Source organism: Amblyomma maculatum, chromosome 1 (genome assembly GCF_055883805.1).
Source record: "Amblyomma maculatum isolate TAMU_Amacu chromosome 1, ASM5588380v1, whole genome shotgun sequence".
NCBI lineage: Eukaryota > Metazoa > Arthropoda > Arachnida > Ixodida > Ixodidae > Amblyomma > Amblyomma maculatum.
The window spans coordinates 422424520-422449691 of NC_139344.1; the positions used below are offsets into that span (position 1 = coordinate 422424520).

General features: G+C 44.1%; 2 protein-coding genes across 12 annotated transcripts in view; one reads left to right on the plus strand and one right to left on the minus strand.

The window, feature by feature from the left end:
- Positions 1 to 14692, minus strand: part of hgo (homogentisate 1,2-dioxygenase) — a 44873-nt gene extending 30181 nt beyond the window's left edge. Inside the window, exons 1-3 of one of the 2 annotated variants that reach the window (XM_084598021.1) lie at positions 14589 to 14692; positions 14280 to 14504; positions 7510 to 7581 (exon numbers count right to left, since the gene is read on the minus strand). In XM_084598021.1, coding sequence (XP_084454147.1) covers positions 7510 to 7581; positions 14280 to 14303 — 96 coding nt within the window. In that variant the 5' untranslated portion in view covers positions 14304 to 14504; positions 14589 to 14692. Of the gene's footprint in view, positions 1 to 7509; positions 7582 to 14279; positions 14566 to 14588 lie in introns of those variants that run through there. The other variant, XM_084598032.1, reaches the window with a different exon arrangement.
- Ask1 (apoptotic signal-regulating kinase 1) overlaps positions 1 to 25172 on the plus strand; it is a 177056-nt gene that overhangs the window by 31436 nt on the left and 120448 nt on the right. The window contains exon 1 of one of the 10 annotated variants that reach the window (XM_084598119.1): positions 15033 to 15119. The exons of 8 other annotated variants lie outside the window; for them this stretch is intronic. In XM_084598119.1, coding sequence (XP_084454245.1) covers positions 15109 to 15119 — 11 coding nt within the window. In that variant the 5' untranslated portion in view covers positions 15033 to 15108. Of the gene's footprint in view, positions 1 to 15032; positions 15120 to 15408; positions 15736 to 25172 lie in introns of those variants that run through there. One more of the 10 variants, XM_084598131.1, reaches the window with a different exon arrangement.

Here is a 25172-nt window from a genome sequence, read left to right on the forward strand (position 1 = left end):
CGCTTTTCGCTTTGCGGTCAGTGCCGCACGAATCCACTGGATTTAGCCCAGCCGAGTTGGTGTACGGAAGGTCACTGCGCTCACCTTTGCGAATGGTGCGCGAAGCCTGGGAGGGGCGCGGAGAAGACCCAACAGTAGTAGAATTCATTCTGAACCTCTTGAATCGCTTACATAACACTAAGGAACTCGTTGAGGCCAGCATGAAGTCAGCCCAGGCTCGATCCAAGGTGTACTATGATAAGACAGCCCGTCAAAGGACGTTTTGTATCGGGGACCAGGTGATGTTGCTGAGAAGTTCAAGGCAGAATAAGCTCGAAGTACAGTGGGAAGGACCGGCTGAAGTCGTTGCAAAGCTTTCTAACACTAACTACGCAGTGAAAATTCCCGGTAGGCGTAAAGAAGTGCGCATTTATCATTGCAATCTTATGAAGCCTTATGTGCAGAGGGAAGCCGTGGTAAATCTAACTTTAAACCTTCCCGAGGAGATGGGGGACAACTTGATTTGCCTCAGCGGAAAAGGAAGCAACGCTCAGGAGCTTCTCAAAAAGACGGAGCAGAGAGGAGAACTAAAGAAATCCCAGCTGTCCGATCTGGGCGAAATAATAACAGAGTTTGAGGCCTGCTTCGTGGACAGGCCAGGCAGGACTGATTTGACTGAGCACGATATTGAGCTGACTTCAGACGTGCCAGTGCGATCAAGGTGCTACCGATTCTCTCCAAGGCAAAGAGAAATTCTGGATAGGGAAGTAACTCGCATGCTGGAATTGGGAGTAATAAAACCCTCGGAAAGCGATTATGCTTCGCCTATGATCTTAGTAGAAGCTCCAGGTAAAGACCCTAGGCCTGTGGTAGACTACCGAAAGCTAAATTCTCTCACCAGGGATAAAGTGTATCCTATTCCGAATATTGAGGAAAGAGTAGAACAGGTCAGTAGAGCGGCATATGTGACTACGCTGGACCTTACTCGAGGATACTGGCAAGTACCGCTCACTGAACGCGCCAGCAGATACGCGGCTTTCGTCACTCCGACGGGCAGCTACCAGCCAACAATGATGAGTTTCGGGCTCAAAAATGCTCCATTTTGTTTTTCCCGACTCATGGATAGGGTTTTAAAGGGGTGTGAAACATTCGCAGTGCCTTACTTAGATGACATTGCGGTTTTTTCCGACTCATGGGCGGACCATATGGTACATCTAAGAGCTGTACTGAGCCTTTTGCGTCAAGCTGGACTAACCGTAAAGGCCGAGAAATGTTGCCTGGCAAGGGCGACCGTGGACTACTTGGGTCACAATGTAGGTCAAGGTTTCAGGAAACCCAGCGAGATTAAGATTTCTGCGGTAGCAGACTACCCGCGGCCGAGCACGAAGACGGAAATTCGAGCATTCCTGGGTCTGACTGGGTACTACAATCACTACATCCCTAACTATTCAGCTTTGGCTAGCCCTCTGACCGACGCTCTCCGCAAAACAGAACCGACAAATGTAGTCTGGGACGAACAAAAGGAAGCCTCCTTCGTAAACCTGAAGGCTGTGCTGATTAGCCGTCCGGTATTGCGAGCTCCAGACTATGGCCGAGAATTCACGGTCCAGTGTGATGCCAGTGATCGAGGGCTGGGTGCTGTTCTCTGCCAGAGAGATGACGACGGTAATGAGCACCCCGTGCTCTACTTGAGCAGAAAACTGAGTACTAGAGAGAGGGCTTATTGCGCGTCAGAGAAAGAATGCGCTTGCATTGTATGGGCCATTCAAAAATTGCAGTGCTATCTTGGAGGGGCCAAATTCACCGTAGAGACGGACCATTGTCCCCTGGCTTGGCTGCAAACTGCGACATCGAAGAACAGTCGCCTTCTTAGGTGGAGCTTGATTTTACAGCAGTACAATTTTGAAATAAGATACAAAAAGGGGAAGTTAAATGGGAATGCGGACGCGCTTAGCCGCTCTTTCTAAGCGGTCCGAGATGTTCCTCACCATGTATCCAAATTGATAATCAGGTTTTTTTTTTTTTTCGTGCGCTTGTATATGTGTGGCTATGTAAAGCAGCACGTTTGGTTTTCTAGGAATACGTGGGTCCTGAACGTCTTGAGAGTGGGCTTTTCTCGAACAACAATGGCAGTTTTCTTTTAACCTGGTCTCTTCAGACGGGAGCCGAGTGCTTGCTTCGACATGTGGTTGAGTTTCAGACAGCTCGAGCAATTTGGCCTACAACAATCAAGACAACGCGACAAGCAACAGCGAGCTTCAAGCGTTCACGTGCAGGCCATTAAGTCGTCTCTTCATGCAGCAGCTGGGACTGCTGCCCTCCGAGACTCTTCTGGCGGGGGAGGAGGCTGTTACGACCAAGCATCCGCATTTGCGCGCTCTATTGTTCGCCTGTGGGCATGGATAAGTGCTGTGAATATGTGGTGATGGTCCAATGGCTCTAAGTGAGCCTGTTTCCAGGAATCCTGTTTTGTAAGCCTGTTTTCCTTTGTGGACACTCTGCAAATGCCAAATTGACCCTGCCAAGAGAACGTCTGGAAAAACACAAAGAAACGTCCCCCTGCGGGAAATGCAGGAAGTGCTTTCTTTCTTTTGTTCACCCTTCCAGTCGATAAGCCCTATCGTCCAGTGAGGAATGCCTACTTTCCAAAGGAGACGACAGAGTGACATGTCCGCTGACGTGCAGGACAAGAAAGGAGCATGACGCATACAGCCATTAAGTGATTTCCCAGGAATGCAGGAAAGATTTGCAATTGTCGAAAACGGACAATGCTGGGAGCGGATGCGGCGCCACGTGCACTCGGGTTTCCGAGAAGTCAAACCACTTGTCAGAACCAGCCTGTGGTTTCTTTGCTGAAGAATAGAAATGTACCTCCTCTCCTCGCCGTTCCCAAGCTTTTCCCGCCAACAAGTGATCACGCCCAACGAATGAATGCCGGACCAGTCAGTGCTTCAGACCATCAGTGCAGTGATGTGTTCGATTGGATGCCGATACCTGAGGGGCGTGCCCTGGATTTTGTTGGTCAGCATCTTCAGAGAGGGGCTGGACATAGGGGGTTTTAAGGACGCTGCAGAGCACGAAATGTCGCTCTGAGCCCTGGGTAAAAGGCTCATCCAGTCGCTTCTCGCTATGAACTCTTAACGCTTGCCATTTTGCTGATGTACCCTTCTTTTTCGTGTAAATAATCTTGTAAATAAGTTTCTCAAAGTGCCATTAAACCTGCTTGTACATATTTCACCAACTTCGAAGATTCAATCCTACTTCAACCCCGAGTCTCTGCACGCTACCAAGTGAAGGCCGGGTCGACGTAGCCCCAGCGTCACGACAGCGTCCAGTTACCAGCACGAGCTGTATATTTTGCCAGATGGGAGCTTTCGCAGATTAATTGCGAACATTTTGGGACGATATTCTGAAAGGATCACGGCAGTCTCTTAAGGTGGAGCAAATCTGCGGCGCGAACAATTTTCCCTACCATAACATTTAGTGCGTAGCAAACTAAGCGCTAGGTGGCAAGCCGAGTGGGAACATGAAAACAAACTAAATTCTGTAAAGCCACTTATAGGAGAATTAAAATCGTGCCGACATAAAGAACGTTTTATCGAAGTTATTTTATGTCGTTTACGCATAGGACACACACACATCGCACATAATTTCATCTTGACAAAAAAAAAAGAGAAACCAGTTTTTGAAATGTGCGGGGATTAGCTCACAATCAATCACATTTTAATCTCATGCCCGCAACTTGAGAATCTTAGGAAAATATATTTTATAGTATTTTATAATGAACACTTTTCATTTCACCGTGCATTGCTTTTAAGCGAGTGAGCATTCGTCGATTTTTCTCTTGTTTTTAGATTTCTTAAGAAGCCCAAGTCTTTAAATCAAATATGAGTATTATAACTCCAGGCACCTCACGGAACAACTCATCATCTAACCTTGTGTTTGGCGCTTAGCCGCAGTTGCTTTTGCGCAATTAAACCCCATGTAACTAGCTAACTGCAGACACACACTTTTTCGACTCTGCTCTTGAATGGGTGCAAATGAGCAATTACTTATTCATTATACTGTAGTACAAGTTCGGAAACTGCCTTGAAATCGCCATTTGCGAGGTAGCGCTTCGAGCTTTGAAATGGGCGTTTTTCCCTTCGCACTGTCATTCAAAGATAGGTAGAAAATAGTGACGATCTACGGGCACGCTAGAAGCTCAAGAAAAATAGCTTCCCACGCGCTGTGATACGACAAATATGCATTAGCGGTATTGGTTGCAGTACATTTCGCTTTTACATCGATCGATTTCTCACTGCTTTTTTAAATTCGATTTCTTCGACGCTTTATCGTTCCGCTCTAGTGGACAGATAGCCGTAGGTTGAGGAAGGTGGAGGGGGGCGCATGTTTTTTGCTCTCTGCCAAGTAATGAATGCACCGAAGGATGCCGACAAAGAGCCGAAATCTGCTTCGATCATCTATGGTTGCTCGGAGCCGGATGCTTCTGAAACAGGCAAAGACCGCGGCTTTCTCGCCGAGATAGGGTTGAACACCGCCGAAGAAATCCAAGTTAGGAGCAAACAGTCGTTTTTTTTTTTTTCGATTTTATGTATCCTTATGTAACGAAATGGACTGGTAATTATGTCATGCAGAAGCGCCCCGCACGTACGTAATAAGCATGGCTCATCTGAATTTGTGCGGTGATGGATGTCGGATCGTTATCACGCATTCTATACATGTCCCCATATCTACTGGCTACCAGGCTCTTGCTTTCCTCCACTAATTCCTCCGCAGTTAGAAGTGAAGTGTTTCTGCAGGAACAGTCGAAAAGTTTTACACAGTAAATAAGTAGGGTACCAATTTTAAGCACGACGGAGAATATAGAAAAGTAAGCGTTGCTGTAGCCGATTCTAACACGGAGGAGACATCAGTGTAAAACATCTTCGCCCTCCTCTTGAGCTCTGCGCGTTCGAATGCGCACATTCGCCGTCGGGAGCAAAACGGCAACTGCAGCGCCCATGCCTACAGTCGGACACGATCCGTTCCAGTATATTTCTTTTTTTTTTTTTTTTTTTGCTTCCTTCAATCAGTCGACTGAAACTTTTCAGTAAAGACCGAAAGGAGCATTAGCTTTGACAGGACACTTTCGAGTGTCCGCCTGGGTATATAGTCAGGTGCATATGTAGGAAACTTTCGAGTATGGGACGCTTCAGAGTAAAAAAAAAATCACAGGGGTTCAACGCTGGTGAACCGAGTGTGGAGCGAAAGCTTTGGCTGCGAATGACCGAGCGTTCGAACACAACCAGCTTTCCGTTGAACGCATCGAAGTTCACCGGCGTTCTATGCAGAACACTTTCATGCCTGTTATGAACGTGTCTGCGTGGCATACAGGTAACATGAATTCAAATGTCATGGCAGGCTGATTCTAATGTCACCATCCCACATGATAGGAGAGGCCCGAGTTGGCACTCTTTTCAGGCACCCACCGACATTGCCGATGAATGCTCGAGTTGGCTGCTTCTGCTTCAGTGAAGCTTCTGCAGTGAAGCAGTGAAGCTTCTGATTCAGAACCGGTCATTTTAAGAATAATCCCGCAATCCAGCCTCGATCGAACCACGATTGTTTTCATACCTACGTCTGTAAAATGCATTGCAGCCCGATGCTTACGGGAACCAGTGCACAAAACAAGCCAACTAGCCCAACAAGTGTTGCTGCAATGTATGTATATATATATATATGTGTGTGTGTGTGTGTGTGTGTGTGTGTGTGTGTGTGTGTGTGTGTGTGTGTGTGTGTGTGTGTGTGTGTGTGTGTGTGTGTGTGTGTGTGTGTGTGTGTGTGTGTGTGTGTGTGTGTGTGTGTGTGTGTGTGTGTGTGTGTGTGTGTGTGTGTGTGTGTGTGTGTGTGTGTGTGTGTGTGTGTGTGTGTGTGTGTGTGTGTGTGTGTGTGTGTGTGTGTGTGTGTGTGTGTGTGTGTGTGTGTGTGTGTGTGTGTGTGTGTGTGTGTGTGTGTGTGTGTGTGTGTGTGTGTGTGTGTGTGCACGCACGCACGCACGCGTCACTCTCTCCCTCTTCTTTTTCTTTCCTTCTCTACTTCTGTCCGCAAGAGGCAGCGGAGCTGGCTCAGCTACAGAGTCAGTAGCAGGCCCGTGCATTTTCTTTTCCTTCTTCCCACAGTCGCAACAACAACAAATCCAGCTGACTTATTCGCGGACGTTTGCAAGTTCTTGGTTTTTCGCAAGTTCAGTTCAGCGCGTAATTACAGCTCCGCACTGTTAGAAAAGAGAACCAAGGTCGTTCACGTGCAATCAGAGTCGCCTCGTGTAAGCGAGTTGGCCAACAATCGAGCTTGTTGGTTAAAAATGCACAATTTCAACAATGAGTACTTTCTAACGCAGATCCAGCGGTTAGTTTCCTCTTAATATGCGCGCTTAAACTTTGCAAGAATCCTGCGCTATAGCCCATCTTCGCATCCATCTATGTGCGTCTTGTGGCTGTCGCGAAACTTCTCCACTAGCAGTGCTTAAAGTCTGGCTCCATCGGATGGGTTCTATATAGTGCACTGTGCTCGTATTCTTAGTTTGCGTCGTTTTCAGAAGTTTCGTTTTCGCCCTCACTTCGAGTCACCTGATTGGTGGAAACATCGGGACTGGATGTCAATTCGGTTGCCACCACTTCCGGTTCCGGTGTTTCTACCAATGAGATGAGGGGAAAACGGCGAAAACGACACTTCGGAAAATGACGCACCGGTACGACCCCTGGCAAAAGGGATCGCCGAGCCCTGCCGCTGGGCCCTACGCCATCTCACGTAAAATAGCTCACAGTGAAATAAATAGTCGACAATTGTAATGTACGTAATATTATTTGTAAAGAATTATACATATGTAGTGTGTTCTTAGCATCGAGAACAATGGCAGCGTTTGTGAGCTATACCGACGGGTTGGTGTAGCAGGCTTTATAAAAGTAAAGCAAATAAATATAAACAGAACTTCTGCCAAAACATTGTCTTTAAATACATATCTTATAAAAAAAGAGCTGTTTCTAATTATACATCATATTTAAATATCAATCGAGAGCGGAAAAATAAGGAATGAAATTGCTCAAGTGAACCAACCCAAAATCAACAAGGATAAGAACAGCATGGTTGGTCCGCTTGACAAGCGGAAACATAACCTACAAATAATTTAATGATATCGCTAAGGATTGACAATTTTCTAATTAAATAAGCGCCTTAACATTGTACGAACCGGCGAAATCGGCAGCAACAATAAAATGCGGAGGCACTAATACATCGATACCCGACTTTGAGTATTGCAGCAACCTTTCATTTTTCTGTCTCTGCTTTTAGAAAACATGTCCACTATTTTTACCATTACGAAATTTTCGGAACAGGGGAATGCTTCCATCAACGCTGACAAGCAAAGTAAAAAAAAAATGGTTGCCTGCTTCGTATTTATGCAGTGCGTACATCCGAGAGCGAGGGTCTAAGATACTTCAAGGCCCCCCTAGCTTTAAGCCCTGCCCACAAGAGGGCGAAAGTTCTCACCTGTCCCTCCGGAAGCGATCCAGGACACCTTGGGTCTTCGGAAGCGAACTCGCTGCCGAACCCCGTCAGGTACTGGAAGAGAATCAGCAAGTGAATTTAGGTCAACTAAATTGCCATGTGCTTGACAGAAATTGTGGCGCGCCTAACCAGCACATTGTTGGCCCGAGGTGCGGAGTATTGTAACGGAGTAGGGAGTATTTAAATGGGTATGTAAATACCCCCCTCCCCCGGCCGTGGCGCAGTGGTTAGGACGCTCGACTATTGTGCCATAAGGACCCGGGATCGAATCCCGGCCGCAGCGGCCGCCTTTGTGCTGTGCGATGTAAATGCACGTTAAAGAATCCCAGATGGTCGAAATCTCCAGAGCCCTCCACTACGGCGTCTCATAGCCTGAGTCGCTTTTGGACATTACACCCTCTAAACCTGAACTAAACCAATTAGGGAGTCTGAAACAGGCCCGCCGTCCTCGCTAGCATTTTCATATTACAATAATGTTAGGCTTTTTTTTTAGATCGAAGGTTCGCTTCTAATGTATTTTTTTATTGCGAAAGCAATACTGCTAGCACTTCGATCCTTTGGCGTGTCGTGGCGCCTCCATGACCTTTCATGTGATCGTGTGACGTCACGCCAGACCGAGAGACGGGGCCCTAGCTCGCGCTATCGGATGGTGGCGGGTCCATACACGGCGCTGTGTCGCAGCCGAGAGAGGGCGCTCGCTGTTTGTGACGTGTAGGAGGATAATTGGGGCTATATTGGGGCTTTGGCTCGGCTCCTCGCAGTAGTCGGGGCGCAGCCGCCGAACAAGGCGCAGCCAAGGGTATTGCTTTCGCAATCTTCCAGGCTCAACCAAACTAAGCCTTCAGCCAAGTTTTTTTACATAATTTCCAAAAAGCTGAAACATAATGTTACAATGCATTTTCTGGCTGTAACTGAATATCCACGAAAGAATTGATGTCCTGGATAAAGGCACACTGAACGCAACAAATTTTGTTGTTTTTTTTTTTTTTTGCTTTTTCGAACTACGTCCGGTTGACCCTATAACAATTTTTGAGTCTCGATTGTTGTTTTCAACCTACGTTAGACACGACGGACGTATCTCACAAAGATACTTTCCGAGTGCATCAATTAAAGTACGCTTTAATATTTTACGACGCGTACCTTGCCATTATAGTTTTCACGGGTGATTCAGCGCGTCCTTCTTCGTCCGCTGTCGGCGCTGAGTGGTAAAACTTGTCGCACAGTGTGAGTAGCGTGGTGAGGTGCATGTAGTTTTGGAGAACATGCACTTCAGGCACACGCATCCCTGGCATTTGCTTCTTGCTATCTGGTGGGCCCGAATTCATCCTCTTTGCTATTTTGTGATTTATTGATTGGCATTTGTTTCTTGCCATCTGACTGATTGATTGATTTGTGTGGTTTAACGTCTCAAAGCGACTCAGGCTATGAGAGACGCTGTAGTGGAGGGCTCCGGAAAATTCGACCACTTGGGCTTCTTTGACGTGCACTGACATCGCACAGGACACGGGCGCCTTGCTTTTCGCCGCCATCGAAAGGCGACCGCCGCGGCTGGGATTCGAACCCGCATCCTTGGGCACAGTAGTCGAGTGCACTAACCACTGGCACCACCACGGCGGGTCATTGCTATTTTGTGGATGATCATCTATGGCTGTTCCTACATCCATGATTCGCGAAAACCATATACAAGTATAAAGGACCATGTATAGCGAGTACGCTACCGCGTGCTCTGATGCAAGCAAGGAAGAAAAACACTCGTCGCAACTTCCTACAAACTGTGAAAACCGCGCTGGATGTTTTGATGCCAATTTGGGTCACATATGTTCTCAGTTGCCGCTATCAAAACACATGCGAAACATCCGTGCAGCAACCAGCGCTTTGTTTCTTTTCTGTGCAACTGGGTGCGTTGACACCAATTTATGTCATATGTGCTGGAGCGCTCAAATAATTTTAAACGCCACGAACATCACAGCGCGCGCTTGTGTATTTTGTGGCGTTTTCATCTTAAAGAAATAATATTCTCTCTCCATAAAAAAAAAAGACCATTCTAGATCCACAATATTTTCTGTGATATGTTTTGCCATTAGCTTATTTTAACCACAGAAATTTGTTGTGCTTTCCAACGTCGTAGTTACGAAGCTTTGGAAAAATACTGCAGCATTACAGAAAAGTACTTGAGAAATACTTATCAATGCAACAAAATGAGACATTTTGTTGCATTGTTAGCATGATCCTGCATGTCGTTTTCACGGCTGAGAGCTCTGCTCAATTCTCACCCCACTTATCACTTTTTCATTTTAAGCGTAAAGGCGCCAAAACCGCAAAATCTTAAGAGAGAGAGGGAGAGAGCGAGTGTGTGTGTGCGTGCGTGTGTGCGTGTGTGCGTGCGTGTGCGTGTGCGCGTGTGTGCGTGTGCGCGCGCCCGTGCTTTTGACGCCTTTAAATTTATAATGATCAGCTACCGACTAGCCCACCAAGAAGTTCTCTTATGATTACTTTTTCGATAGCTTTCTCTGAGAAGCCTTCACAGTTGGCTGCTTTGGCTGAAAGAGCTTTGTATACTCTCAGATGTCAAGTCGCGCTTCAGATCACGCTTCATCGTGAGATTACTGTATGTGCCGGATCATGACACGCCTACTTCTGATTTGCATATGTTCGCGGATACGGAAAATGCACAATTTTGGTAGCAGTCAGAAGCGATATTCATGTCTATTTCAAACTTATACTCATCCTTGTCCTTTTATGGTTGTTTGATGCCATCTCGGCGCGCGAGCAGCAAAGCATCCTAGTTCTAACAGCGCATTTCCAAGACAATCAGCGTAACGTACATATAAGACAAACGGTGGTAACACATCGCGTCTTTCCATATTTACAGTCACACGTGTGACCGGTGACTGAAGTAAGCAGGAAACCGAACCAACCGAACCAACCGAACTTCAATGGTCATATATAGTTTCGAATTCACCTGCGGCACGCGTCCCAAGAGTTATAACCATAAGCGAAGTCACTAACCGGAAATATTTTCGCGTTAGAATTCCCGCTCGTCTAGGAAAGCTATTGTCATTGCGAGCAATCGGGTCGGGTAAACAATTTGCGCTCTAACCTTCTCAAGCGGAGCCAATTTGTCCTTTTTTTTTTTTTTTTTTTCAGTCGTTGCGTGTCAAAATCGTTACGTATCTGGGTGTTGTAAAAAACTGAATTTCCAACGTGATGTAGATCGGATGCCGGTGGGGGAGGGGGGGGGGGGGGGAGCTGAAACTATAGCGAACACCAACCTCAAGAAAGTGATATTGAGGCGAGAGACGTGATCGGAGCAGCCTCTGGAGGCGTATTTCGTCATGGCCGTAATATACTTCTGTACGCCGATTGTTCTATGAGCGCGTAAAAAAAGTCGTCACTACTTTGGAAGTCCACTCGTGCCACAGACGCATGAATTTCACGGCGTACGCAGTGGCGATGTCACTTTTCTCTTAACAGTAGAGGTTGCTTGAAACAGAAACTTGGAGGAAGTGTTTTTATAAAGAAAAAAATATTAAGCGGAATCTATTAAAATTTTGGGGTTTATTGGGTTTATCAAGACTAAGACAGAGTTAATTATCGCTTCATCGCGTTTTGTAGGATTTCCAATGCGGAATTAAAATTATGAGTTATTTCGCAGCCATTCAGAGAACGACATTTTTAAACTTCCACGTTAATCTCTCAACATCGATCGTAGCTGACGACCGCTGCTTTAATATAAATATCAATTTCAATACATTTGCTACGAAGAAAAGGAGCGAAGCCCAGTAGTAGCATGAGGCGGCGGTCTCTGTGTAGCAGCAGTGGTTAAATGAAGATGTTCCAAACACGCTCTCTTCCGCGGCATGAATTTCGAATTCCACGCGTCTTATACTGTCACAGAATGCGAAAACCCGCACTTTTACAACGAAGGCACTGAGCGAGAGATGTGCATTCGCGACAGTCCACACTAACCTGAAACTTTACGTGCGAATTCATCGAAAAGTGGGTCATTGGCTATTTCACACTTGTCAAGGTTAGTCAAGTAAGACGGGCTCTTCCCTCGCCTATGCCGCGCTGAACAGTCCTGCATTACCTTGGCACAGAAAATTTTCTTGAAACACTAGAGTATTTTGATAATGCCGTCATTTTTGCTCTATGAAGGCAAAAACCTTAAATCATTCGAAAAAGAAAGGAATAACAGGGAAGTACAGTGAGTCAACCTTACACTAATTATTGGCAACGTTAATTCCATTTAAACATCGCACACATGTAGTTGCAGCATCTGCACTAGAAGTTCGTAAAGATCACACATTAAGCTTTCTTGGACACCACTTTTTAATTATAAGGCAACTGCGGAGTATTCTAAGATATGGTTATCAACCCATCGATAGGAATAATCGAACTTCCGATATACGAAAAAAAATGCATAAAATTTTGTCCAAATTTTAATCATAATACCGCGCGAAAGCAAAGATATTGCTCTTCTGTCACCTAAACTTTGCGTAATAGGCTGGATAGAGGCTCACATTTGTCGCCAATTAAATATATTTAAATATATTTTGAGTTACTTCTTTGAGTGGGTCAGAAAATAACTCAAGTTACCGACATTCTAGTGGACATTAAGAAGAAGAAATGGGCATGGGCGGGACATGTAGTGCGAAGAGAGGATAACCGATGGTCGCTTAGGGTAACAAACTGGATTCCAAAAGAAGGAAAGCGTAGCACGGGGCGGCAGAAAGTTAGGTGGGCGGATGAGATTAAGAAGTTCGCGGGGGTCAAGTGGATGCAGCTGGCACAGAACCGGGTTAATTGGAGAAATATGGGAGAGGCCTTCGCCCTGCAGTGGGTATAGTCAGGCTGATGATGATGATGAATCATATTTTATTAAATATATTTTGCTGACTGGCTGCGCGACTGCGGCGTCATACTCCAGGAGTTCCCGTCGTCTCGGTAGCGTTGTTATGCAGTTTCTATATGTAACAAAGCGTTGACATATGTAGAATCGATGTTGCTATGCTTCTTCTCCGCAGGCAAGACAAGACTTTGCTCGGGGTTGTAACTTTTCGCACTAATATGCGGCCATGAACAACTGCCTAGGAAAAATTCGCTTGCCTATAATTTTTTGGCGACAGTTTTCTTTTTTTTTTTTTTGCAAGAAGATTTGATTTCTACGTCCTTCGAAGAATGAAATCTCTAGCATTAATCGTCGTTTTGTTTATTCTCCATCAGTAAATGACTTATAAAGGCACATGTTCATATCTAAAACCATTTCCCGGCGACGAGATGGGCACAAGAGCGATTAGTACATGCTGTTAGCGGCTATCCTGATAGAGGCGCTGAAGTCCGCAGATTAACTTATTTAACAAACTAAACCCATCAAACTTTGACCCATTAGATAGCGACATCAATGTCCCAGCCGTCTCAGAATGAGTGCTGTAGGTCTGTAAGTTGGCGAAAGAATTTCGTCTCCGTTCTTCCATTTTTTTTCCCCCTTTTACTTCTGTCTCCGCTTTAGTGGTAAACAATCCTCCCTCCTCCTCTTTGGAAGACCAGTTTCACGCCCTATTCGCGTAATGTAACACCGCCGACGAGTAGTCGCTGCGCACGCTACCTTATGTAACAACCATCCTGCCGGCCTTGAGGAAAAGTGTGGCCCGCGGCTAGGAAGAGAGGGTCCACTGAGAATCCTGTTTGGCTTGTTCCGAGCATTTAACTTTCTTTTCCTTCGTTCTTTCCGTCCGCTTCTCTCGAATACACCTCAATGCCCAGTGAAGAGTACGTTCCAAAGCCCGTCCCAATTGGAGAAAAAGAAAAAAGAAAACAAAGATGGCTGCCCTCGAGCGTCAGATGTCGTCTGCTATGCATAGCGCGACGATCGCCTCGCGCCACGCGGAAACAGAAAACCGCCAGACAAGCCTGTCACCCGTTGTGGCAACGATCAGAACAGGCGCATGAGGAATTTTCAGCTTTTGCATTCTTTTTTTCAAACTGTATCAGTACAGATTGCGCACGTATGCTTGACGCGCTATAAGTAATCCGAAACTGCCCTTTACAAGCGGCCGCAAGAGTGCAGGAGGACAGATGGGGAATGTTTTTGCTACTTCATGCTAACTTATGCCTCATTTTCTACTGGCAGATAGTGGAGACTATGAACTTCTCTCTTTACATGTATGATCCCAACTATCGGACGAATACATATTGACCATTGGACCAATTCATGTTTGTAATAGTCCCATACAAAGTCCATAAGACCAAAGAAATCCAAATAGGGGTCTCCTAGAAACAATAAATGTTCTGTATTGGACCGATAGAAATCTGTATTGGAATTTTTTCTAGGCTGCACAAGACCCATGTTACTTTACATATTCAATCCCAAATTTCTCACTCAGGTTAGTGGCGTACAGATGGCTCTACGGCAGGCGTTACCTGAATGCTTCAAAGATACAGCAGCATGGATGCGCAAGATATTTCATAACTTTAGTAAACGTTTCTAGAGGTGACGCTGGGATCATGATCGTGACGTTCCGATAGTAGGTTTTGCACTTGCAAGGGCATTTAATGCTGTGTTAATAATGAAGCGAACTGCCGCCTCACTTATTCTTTGCACGCATATGCTGAACACCAACATCGATGAAATTCATGCACACTGCTAAAATGCTACAGACTTGAGTTGTAGTTGTAGCAACCGGACGGAGTTGAGTATATTGCAATCATATGCATATATACCGAAAGATTGCATAGGTAACAAAACTTACGTGCAGCTCCTCTTTCTTCGACATTTCCGAGACGTCCCACACCAAACACGCTACGTCCGAGCGAAAGACGGCCAACTTTCAGCACTTGTCTGATTAGCGCTCTCCGGCGCGAATGCCTATCTGCGATAGTTTGGTTTCTGGTTTCGCTCTCCCCTCCGGACGTCTCCTTGGTGGTCCCCTCGCCACGTCCGCGCCAACACTCGAGCAAAGAAAAAGAAAACACACCTGAAAAGATAGAACTAATAAAGAATAATGGCCGACCGGTAGCTCCCATGCGGTGATTAATCAAGGAATAAAATACCACTTAACTGTGAGCTGACCGTCTGTTTTCTGAGAGTTGTAAAGGTGTGGGGAAAGTAATGAAAACTTCGGGCCACTTGCAGTGCCAACATTTGAAGACAAAGAGGAGTTTTCTTTGTTAATATTTTTTTCTTATATAATATCAAATTGTCGCACAGTTTCTCAAATTGTAACAGGTTTTATTGCCATCTAGGAACGATAAAGAAAAAAACATGATCTACGTAGTTATAAAAAAACCAGAGAGATGACGCGACAATCGGCAACATTTTAGTTTTGTTGATTATAGACTTGTAGTGTACTGTTGATCTTATCTTAGCCACTAATGCCATCAGGTTACTGTTTTACATGAATCAATTATAATGCTGGTCAAGGAATTGTTTTCTTCGAGCGCATTCCAGCCAAATCTAACGAAGCGCCATTGTCACGTGAACAAACATGGCGGATTCCAGATTTATCACGTGACTAAGCATGGCGACTGCCAGAGGATTTTCTGCGGGGCAATGGTAATCGGGGCTTGGATGCCATTCTCATGCTCAAACGGTAAGAAAATGCTATTTCATCAGTACAGCGAAGTAGTTGCGGTATCTTGGCGTGTCCGCGAAAGACTACGCATTTTCCACGGAAGTGAAGGGTTCATACAAACTGCGTAGCGATCGCTTTCCCGCTCGCTTGATTTTGCCGCCGTGCCTGAAGTCCGCGCTTGTTCGCGAACAAGGACGTTTTCGCGGATATGTTCACCCTGGGGTCGTGACACTCCAGCGGCCAGTGACTGGCTTGTTGATCGCACACCTGTGCCCTGCGTGTTCATGCAGCTTTTTATACGCTCGCGGTGGCTGCACATCGCGCCTGGCGTAAATGAAAGTGCGAGCAGCTGTTTTTGGTAACGGTGTGTGGCAATCGTACGCTTCTTGTGAAGAACGGGCCTGTTGACGTCTGGTTAATTTTTATTTCTAGTAAACGCCACATGCGCTTTAATCCTCGTTCGGGCTTCGTGTTTGTGTTCCGAACCGTGCGCGCTTGTTGAATACCACTGTGTTCCAAATTTGGAAAGCAAAAACTTGAGACGGATACCCAACCGTCGCCGAGAGTACCCCGAAAAATAAACACGCCGAAGTATTTTTCGCCGTTTTACTGGAGGTCAGCGCAGTCCTCACGGGTACGTGTCGTGCCGTTCGTTGTTACACCTTTGTAGAGAGAGCCAAAACTTTTTCTCGCGTTTCCTCTGTTTTCTACGCTTCCGCGCTCCCCAGCATACAGCTGTTCAACTTCGTTGGAAACAGAGCGGTCACACTTGTCCACAAATATTTGTCAGTCTTTGAGAAGAACTTCGAGAACCCGGAATTTTTAAAGTTTTAAGCTGTCTAAATTACACGGGCCGCAATATTCTCCCTATTCGCCCTCAAATTGAGCGCCGTTCTTTTGGGATCGTCGGAAGGCGTGCCTAGCTCAGTAGCCTTCGTTCACGTAATGTGTGCCACGGACGGAGCGCAGTGAGCGGATATCCCTTCTTGGTTTAGTTTCTCTATATATGTTTTTCTCGTTCGGCACGCACGCGTTTTATATCGTCAGTCCGTAGCAGAGGAGCATCAGTTCTCGCGGGCATAGAGGTTTGGAGAAGAGGAGGGGGTATAAGCACACAGATCGCTATTCAGCTTCTATCTTGTTTTGGAGCTCAGCCGCGAAGATACGTTCGCGGCGGGAGCACGTCGAGGTGTTGTAGCTTTTATTGCGTACATCGTAAACGACGAGCGCCCGCGCAGTAGTTGTGCCGCCAAGGCGACAGCGCCGTGGTTGGGCGCGCACTTGCCTCGCACTTCGGACTCGTGTGGGCTGTGGTCGGGTGCCTGGGCAATCAACGCCGTTGTTTGGCGCTTACCGGTACGCACTTCGGCATCGGATAGCAAGAGATGTATCGGTCCCTTCCGAGCGAGCTCGTGCCGCGTGTGCTTTCAGTGAAGAGCCTTCAGACTGAGATCGCTAACGTTTTGCCAATTCGCCGCGACCTTGAATAAACTCCAGAATAACTGCCTGGGGGGCGAGTTGGTGCATGATGGAATTGAACGGCGGCGCAACACGGAAACGGACACAGACAAGAAGGGGACACCACATGCGCACTCGTTTTTGATTGTGCCGTGAATCTGCAGCGTTATCATTTCGTTAGTAAGCGAGCTGGCGAAGTTGCCTACTCAAGAGCTAGACGTTTGGTTGGCGTTGGTGGACACGAGGAGTTAAAATACTTGGCCTGAAAGCATGCTGCTGTTAGATATTTTTAAATGAAGACCAAAAGGTCAGAAAAATTCGTTAAAATCGACTTTGTTTTGTTATGCATTTGTCATTGTGCACATCCTACTCTCTGACCGGATACACATATGGAATAAATATATCATAATTTGTCTGAAACTAATATGTAATGTTTATGTTTACTCGACATACATATTTTTATTTGTGAGGTAGTCCTGGGGATTTTTCAGTAACCAGCATGGCCAGCTGGATTGTAATGGAAAAATAAAAAGTACTTCAAAGTGTCCTTCGGCTGCATTTAGGTTTGCATTAAAGGCAGCAGGCCTCCATTGTGTGCTATAATTAAAATGATGGAAAAAAAAAAACAAAAAAAAAAACACCAGATATATATATATACATATCTCTAAAATCTAGTTTCGTTTTAGTGCACAAAAACCTGAAGCAGTGAATTTCTGGGAAGCTTGTTCTCTGAAACTTGCAAAAGTAACATGAGGGCAATACATCGTACACATCCTACCTTATGTTGAACTCTTGTATGTTGGAAGATGACAGCTAGCTTTTTCTTGTCTGAATGGCCTGCATGTTTTCTTCCTAGATGCATGCAGTGTTTTCCAGCTTAGTGTTGTCATGTTAATTTTATGTTTGTCCCAGCATATGGCATTCTCAGGTCATTTTTATGTTTGCATGTGTCGTTGCTTTTGGTTTTTACTTTTGTATTGAGCATGCTCTGTGGCAGCATAAAATATTCCTAAAGCCATCCCATCACATTTTTGTAATGATTGCCTGGGATTTGTACGACCCAAATATAGGTATAACCATGCTAGTCAATGTGCATGTTGGCGCAGGAAGTCCCACACCCATGCTCTGCATAATGTCATAGCATTTCTGCAGTCTGACAATAATGCTAATAAAAATATTATTTCTGTTTCCAAAAGTACAATGAAATGAGCCGCAAAGAAAGCAATCATGAACGGCTTAATTAAGTCCCGTAACCACAGGATACAGAGAAACATTTGATTTCCTAAGACCAGTGAAGCTAGTTTTGCAACTGGCATGCATTTCTCATGCTCTGATTTTGGGGAAAATATGTTAGCTTTTATCAGAGCATAAAAGTTAACACCACACATTCAAAACTCTTTCCGTAATAATAGCATGATGTATTGTACTACACATACATTCAGTAGCGCTGTGAAGATGTCGGAAAGCAGAAACCCTTTTTTTACTAGGTATGCATAAACAGACTGATGCTGAAAGCAAAGAAACTGTAAGGGAGCCCAACAGAAAGAAGATGAACGTGTGTATGCGTGCATGTGTCTGCATGCGTGCACTGGGAGGTGGGGAGGAACAAGGTTTTAAAGTTAAAAGATGATATAGAGAAGTAGTATTTTCACACATTGGTTCAATCCTTATACTCTTGCTTGTGTGTTTGCTTTTTCTTTTTCTGTTTTAATATGGATTCTTTCAATGCAACAGATAGGGATTGCATCGTCTGATACATGCATAAATAAGTGGCGGCTGCTATGTCTCCAGTTTGTGCATTCAGTGATGTACAATTCTCTGCAAGGCAGAAACATTTGTTTAATAAGACAGCATTATTGAAGTAACATGAGATACGAATGTATGTTGCCCGAACACTATGTCAGAGTTACCATGTTTGCCAAATCTCAGGTGCAGGAGAATACTGGGCACACAGTATTTGCTGCAGTGTGGCTTTGGTGTTCGATGTCTGACTTGTTGGAGATAACATAGAAGACTGATGCCTCTCCTGTAGCTTTCATTCTCAGGTAGGGTTTGAGGAGGCCTTGCAAAGGTTCAGCGATTAGAGCAGCCTTTTGAGAATTTGAAAAAACAGTCACCTTTATTTGTCTGTTTTGTTTTCTTTTTACACCTCCCTGCCATTATTCCTCCATATTTTTCTGCTGTTGCCTCCCTTCGTTTTGGCAGGTTGGCTTGAAGGCATTGTGCCATATTTTTGTGCCAGTTCTACACTTGTTCATTCTTCTCTTGTTTATTTACAGCTTTGCAAATAATAATAATTAGCAGCAATTGGGATGATGGAGTCGGATTGATCAGGTGGGAAAGTCTACATTAAAGAAGCCAGAGTGCTGGAAGACAGCTGAGCAAGTACTGGACTATGGCTGAAATATTTCCCACGTGGAGGCAGTATGAAAGGATGTTACATTTATCTGATAGCATGGCAGAGGATATCAGAAAAGTGGAAAATTGGGCTCTGTTTTTCCTGTGTTAGTGTCATCGGCATTAGCAAGCAGCCGGTTTTCGTTTTGAAACCTTGACATTAGTTTGCTGAAAGCTCGGGAAGGCCTAGCTTCGATAGGCTCTCTTTCTATTCATGGAATACTATAAAATTGGCTGAGGCCATCTGAATAAGCAGGGACCTCAAACACCACATTTCATCTGTGCTGAGAAACAATGTACTTTGTTACTCTGCCAACTGGATCAGAGCTCTGACAAAGGGTTGACCATTTTCTTATCCATCTACGATAAGACGTCAGCTTCGTATCACACAATGGACGACTTCTTTTGTGGGAGTTTGGACGCAGTGTTATAATGTTTATCTTATGCACTGTGTATGTGCCATGGCTTTGTGGTGTTCCAAAAAGTAAGCAATGTTTTGGCAGTTGTATATGATAAGCATGCATAGCTGCTCTGTGCACATGTGGTCAGGTGTTGCAACTAAAAGTGGTTCACACCAAAAACAAGTCTAGGCGGTTAGAAAAATGTTTTTCCATTGTACGGCTGGCACCATGGTTGCTCATCTCTCTGTGGGTGATGGAGTCTTTCAGACCAATCTGATCAACGTTTATTGTTAGCAGTGTCCTCTTTTATTGTTTGATTAAAAATCATGCTCAGAAAATTATGCAAAGCTTCAGTAACATTGTGCTGGTAAACACTGCTTTTGTAGGCTTGCTGGGGTTCGTTCATGCTGCCTTACAGAGCCCGCTTCTTTTAAAGCATTTGGCATTCATTTGTCTGTTCTTACTTCTTTCTATATAGCTTCCTAGAGTGTATGTGTGATTAATACCAGATATGACTGTTGGCACAAAACAAATGGTTCCGGTTGCTGTTTTCTGCACTGTACTTGAAGATTCTCAAGTACTCGCCATCAGGTTTATTTATCAGTTTTTTTCTCTTTATCCATCGGCCTTTACTTGCTTCTTGGTTGAATTCCAAAACTACTTGTTCAATCTCTTTGCATGCTTGGGTGATGTATGGCAGTCTGTGATCATGTGCCATAACGGAACTGGTGTGTCACTGTTTGTCTTGGCAGCGTGGGCCGTCATTGTGGCGAGTGAATGTGTAGGTGTAGCATACATACTTGGAGTGAGGCGATTTCATATCTAACTATGTGTCCCTAGGTGAGATAAGCAAGCTGAAAGGAAACTGTTTGACTCGTAGTTATTTTGCTGTTGATGGGTAGCAACTGTCACCACTGCAAAATGTATAGGATTTCTTTATTTCTATTAGTACCTTTAATTAATTTCTAAGTTAGTACTATTAGTACTGCTTAATGCCAGAGCTTGAAATAATTTAAATTCCTTGTTATCACAAAACCTGCAAAAATGTTTCTTTAGTAGATGCTAGAACAGGAAGCTTGGAAGATAGCCATGTGACATTTCTAGAAGATCAAACAGTTGTAGCCAGGATCATTTCACACTCCACTTTGGTATTGCCTTCCCTCTTTATACGATTTCACATTAGCACAATTTCAGAACAAGCAAACACTTGAACAAATATATAACAGCGCAAAGCGGCGAGGACGAGGCGAGATGACAAGGACGGCGCTTATTTGCGCATGCGTTGACAGTGACGCCGGATTGTTTCAGAGTATATATGTTCACACGATTCGTTCACAATAAAAGTTGGATCACCGCCGTCCTTGTCATCTTGCCTTGTCCTTGTCTCTTCGCGCTGTTGTATATTTGTTCAAGACATGTACCAACATGCCCAATTGAACACATTAAACAAACACTTCATTAACATGTATTAGACGAGTACTTAGCATTAAACAAAAAGCACAGTCATTACACAGCATACTACACAGATGGTTCACAATCAGCACGCTACACAGGAAGTGCAGTGGTACAAAACATTTGGCAAGAAAGTGTGACTACCTCGGCATCCATTTTCACTACTGACTCAAATGAAGTCTTTATGGCTATAGAGAAAATATATGAGAACATTGAGAATAGTGTAATTAACACTGATTCTCTAAACATACTCACCTCACTTCATCCCAGAAATACGGTCAAACCATTAATTGATGAGAAATTACATACAATATAAGAAGCGCCACTGCACATGGATTCAACATAAAAATTTGTTGGGTTCTTAGCCATGATGAAATAGATGGGAATGAAAAATGCAGATGTGTGTGCTCCACAAGCCCATCATGCAGAGATTAAAATACTCTACAAAGATGCAGTGATGTTAGTACAGTGCAAGTTGAGTAATAACTAGCAGTCTAAATGGATTACTGAGGTAAATAATAAGTTAACCTAGTAAAACCTGTCATAACAGAATGGAAGCCAGGCTCACATCAAAAGCGATTCATTGAAGTCATTTTTTGTCGTCTTCGCATTCGACATACACACCTTAAAACACAGTTTTGTCCTTGCAAAAGAAGAGACACCAGCATGTGATCTGCATGGTGAAGTGCTGACTTTAGTTCACATTGTATGTTCAGGCATAAAACTAGACAAGACTAAGAAAAAAACACCTTCCACTATTTTACTCTGAATGCATACCATTTAAACCTTGTTTATTTTCTTAGGAGAAAATCCACTTGTGTTGTCTTGTGGGGTTGCATATTTAAGAGAAGCCAAGTCTCTTGACAAGCTATGACAAAACTCTAAAAGTTCCTTGCAAGGCCATTCCTACCTCGCGGTTGGCGCATGTTAACCTTAGTCATTTATGTGCCATAAAACACAACGCAACACATTTCAGATTCAGGACAGTCTCGTCTGAAAGTGCCGCCTTTCCTGAAATAATATTTACAGCTGAGTTTCTGGTTGGGCTGGATTGACTACAGAATGCCTTCATTTGAGAATGGTTTAACTCTGTCCTTACCACGAGAAAAAAGGCACTTTCAGAGTGTCATACGTAAACATTTTTTCTGTCCATAAATTTAAAAAATTTTCTTTATTGTACCATATCATAGTGCGGCTAATGAGTTGTATATTTACTGATATAAAGAAAGAAGGAACAGAATATGTTTTGTTTGCAGAATTTGCCGAGATATTAAATACATTGCAATAAAATGGAATCAAAAACTACAAGATGAGTTTTGTGCATTCCTATGTCAAGAATGAGTGTTCAGCTTTAAAGGAGTCATTGTGTACAACTGTTTAATTAGCAAAAAAAGAAGTAATTGCTCGTACTCATTGCTTTGGGCTACTCTGCTGTGCAATGCCAAATTCAACTGCAGGCCATTTTGCAGGAGCCTGTGTCCACAGCACTTCTAGTGGCATTGAATTGTTCAGAACATGCCGGTACTTCGGGGAGGCCCAGGAAACTGGGTATCTGCTCAGCAGTGACAAAAATTTTAAAGTTACACACAGGCATCTCTCAGTAGTTCTACCTGTGTGGAGCGACCATCGCTGTCCAAACTAAAATATGACGAATGGACGTCATGTTTCCACTGAAAGCTGTTGCTCCATCTAAAGATTCAAGTGTCGATGCTGCAAAATCATGACAGCTTTACTGTTGCCGAGCAGGGTCAGTGCGATACAAAGACACCGCCTTGTGTTCCATTCTTGCCTCTCGTGCTCTGTGTTGACAAGTTTTATGCGAAGTTTAAAACTACTTTCTCATATGGCTGACAAAAAGGAAAGTAGCTCCAAAACTGGCATCGAATGTTTTTAGTTTGCGCAGTAAGCAGAGTGAACTGCTTGCATATTTGGGAAACTAAACATATAAGAAAATAGAAGCCGGAAAGTGCTGCCATAATTGCACTGTAAGATGTCTTGTTTCCTTTGAAAAAAGATCTGCAACATCATTCCTCTGTCTTAAAGAAAGAGCACAAAAAGACGAGAGCAGATGACAGCAACACCTCTCATGGCCTGCATGTCATTTCAGAACATTCAACCCCACAATTTACAATTTAAATTCAAAATTGGAAGTACACATTTTTTTGCACACTTGTTACAAAGCTATCTCTTCCGGTCATTATTTGGGTTGTTTACACCCTGTGAAAGGTGTTTATTTAAAAATGTATATGCCCAGCTATGGTGATAATAATGACCTTGTTTGGAAGAAATTTGCACTCAATTAGCCCGGTCGGGACAAACAACAGCGGTGTGTAGTGAACATCATCTGAAGTTTTGAGGGGATAGTTGAAGACAGAAAAAAAGAAATGACACGAGAAATTCACACTAGCGCAGCAATACTCAATGTAGGAAAATGTCCCACGCACTGTTTCATTCCATTTTGAAAAAAAAAAGCATGGCCGACTAGGTTATATATTTAAGGCACAAGCATTCTAGTCAGAGACAGAAGTATATGTTGCGTTCAAAAACAGCATCATCTTCATTGGCATTCTCTTTCTTCTGAAAACTGCATCGGGAGATTTCCCTCTTGGGTGCATTGAGGAAGATTAGTAATTATTGTTGACTAGTAAGTGAACATCTTTGGTGTTGTCTTTTTAATTTCAGTATCTTTGGCTTTGTTTTTAGTATTTTTCAATCTTTTACAATGGTTGGTATCCTGGTAAATGTGTGCCACCACACAACACAGTGCTGTAGTGCCTCAGATTTCTCTCCAGAGAGTGTGAGGTTGTAACTCGAAGTCTTGCATAGGTGGAGAGTGCAGGAACTCTTGTGCAAACATGTTTCAACCTTTGGTTGCTCTTACTTCTACTATCACTTGAATGCTGCACATGGCTTTGTGTGTGTGTGTGTGGGTGTGGTTGTGGGTGGATGGGTGGGTGGGTGGGTGGGTGGGCGGGCACGTGTGTGCATGCATTTGTACATGCTCGGCATCTGGCTTGTGTTGCACTGTTCATTGAACCAGAAAGTTATCATTGCCAAATGTCTTGTTTGCATCTTGTTTACCTCTCTAACAAAACTGATACGCTTCACTGGTGATGCTAGTTCGTGTACCCACGTGAACATTTGTTTGTTTGTATGTACCTATGAAAATGCGATTGATGTGAGGGCATGAAGAGCGTAGGCTAAATATATTAAAATTATCTATCATAAAACTAAAAAAACTACACGAGAGGGAGCAGGAGGTGTAGGCAAAATAGGTGTTACACAAACTTCTGCTCTGCCGCAAGTACTAAATTTTTAGTAGGAGAAGTATTTCCGATATACCTGTGTATAGAGAAGTCTCATCATTTTACCCCTCACCAGTGGGGAGGCAAATGTAGTTTTTAGTTTCAACATTTACAACGCTGTCATGTCAAATATATGGAAGTCCACTTGCATTGCATGGGCAGAGATGAGATGATATGAGAATTTTGTTTTCATTGTTTACTGCTCACGTTGAGTGAGGATGACTGGGATAAACTTTTGAAAAGTGTTGAAAGGAAAAATTGTGGCTGCTTCATAAGCTGCCACTTAGTGATGTTTGTTTTTAATACTACAGCATTGCTTATGTAGCTTTGTAAATTTATTAAATGTTTAAAGCATTGTCTCAGGGTTTTGGCTTCAGTGAATGGTTCAAGTAGCAAGACATACCCCACCTCATGGAATAATGTGAAGCCCTTTTGTTGTGGCATTCTGACATCTCTGAGCCGATTTGGGATGTCAAAAAAATTCTGGAACCGATTTTGGGGTTTTGTGAGGGCCATCGACGCGGAGGCGGTTGAGAAGGCTGCTAACGGTGGGGAACGCGTGACGAAATTGTGGCTCTCTCCATTGTAACGGGTTGTGATGGCTAGATGATGCGTGTCCATGCAGCCAGTGATGTGCGACGAAGTGTGTCATCCCTGCCCTGTTGGTGGGAGAGTGTCAAGGGTGGGTGAGACGTGCGTCACACGACGGGCGCTTATGTCGCTCGCTGCAGCGCGCAATTTCTGTCTAACAGCGAATGATAGCAGGTTGTGTGGTTGGTACTGTACTTTTAGCGAAGGCTTCCTGGTAGTAGTTGTGTAATATAGTGTGTTTGTACAGTCATCTTTCTGAATGGAGTGAGCAAACTTCTTTTGTGTCTTCCTTTTTTTTTCTTTTTGTCTATGTAAATTGTTGTTCTTTTTTTTCCTGAATCAGTTGCTATCTCTCCTAGAATTGCAGTCATGTGGCAGAACAGGCTAGGACTGACTGCTTTTTCTGCTTTAAAAATGTTCTGAGGGTCCCTCAGTATCTTACTTTGCAGAAAGGTTTTTTTGCTGGG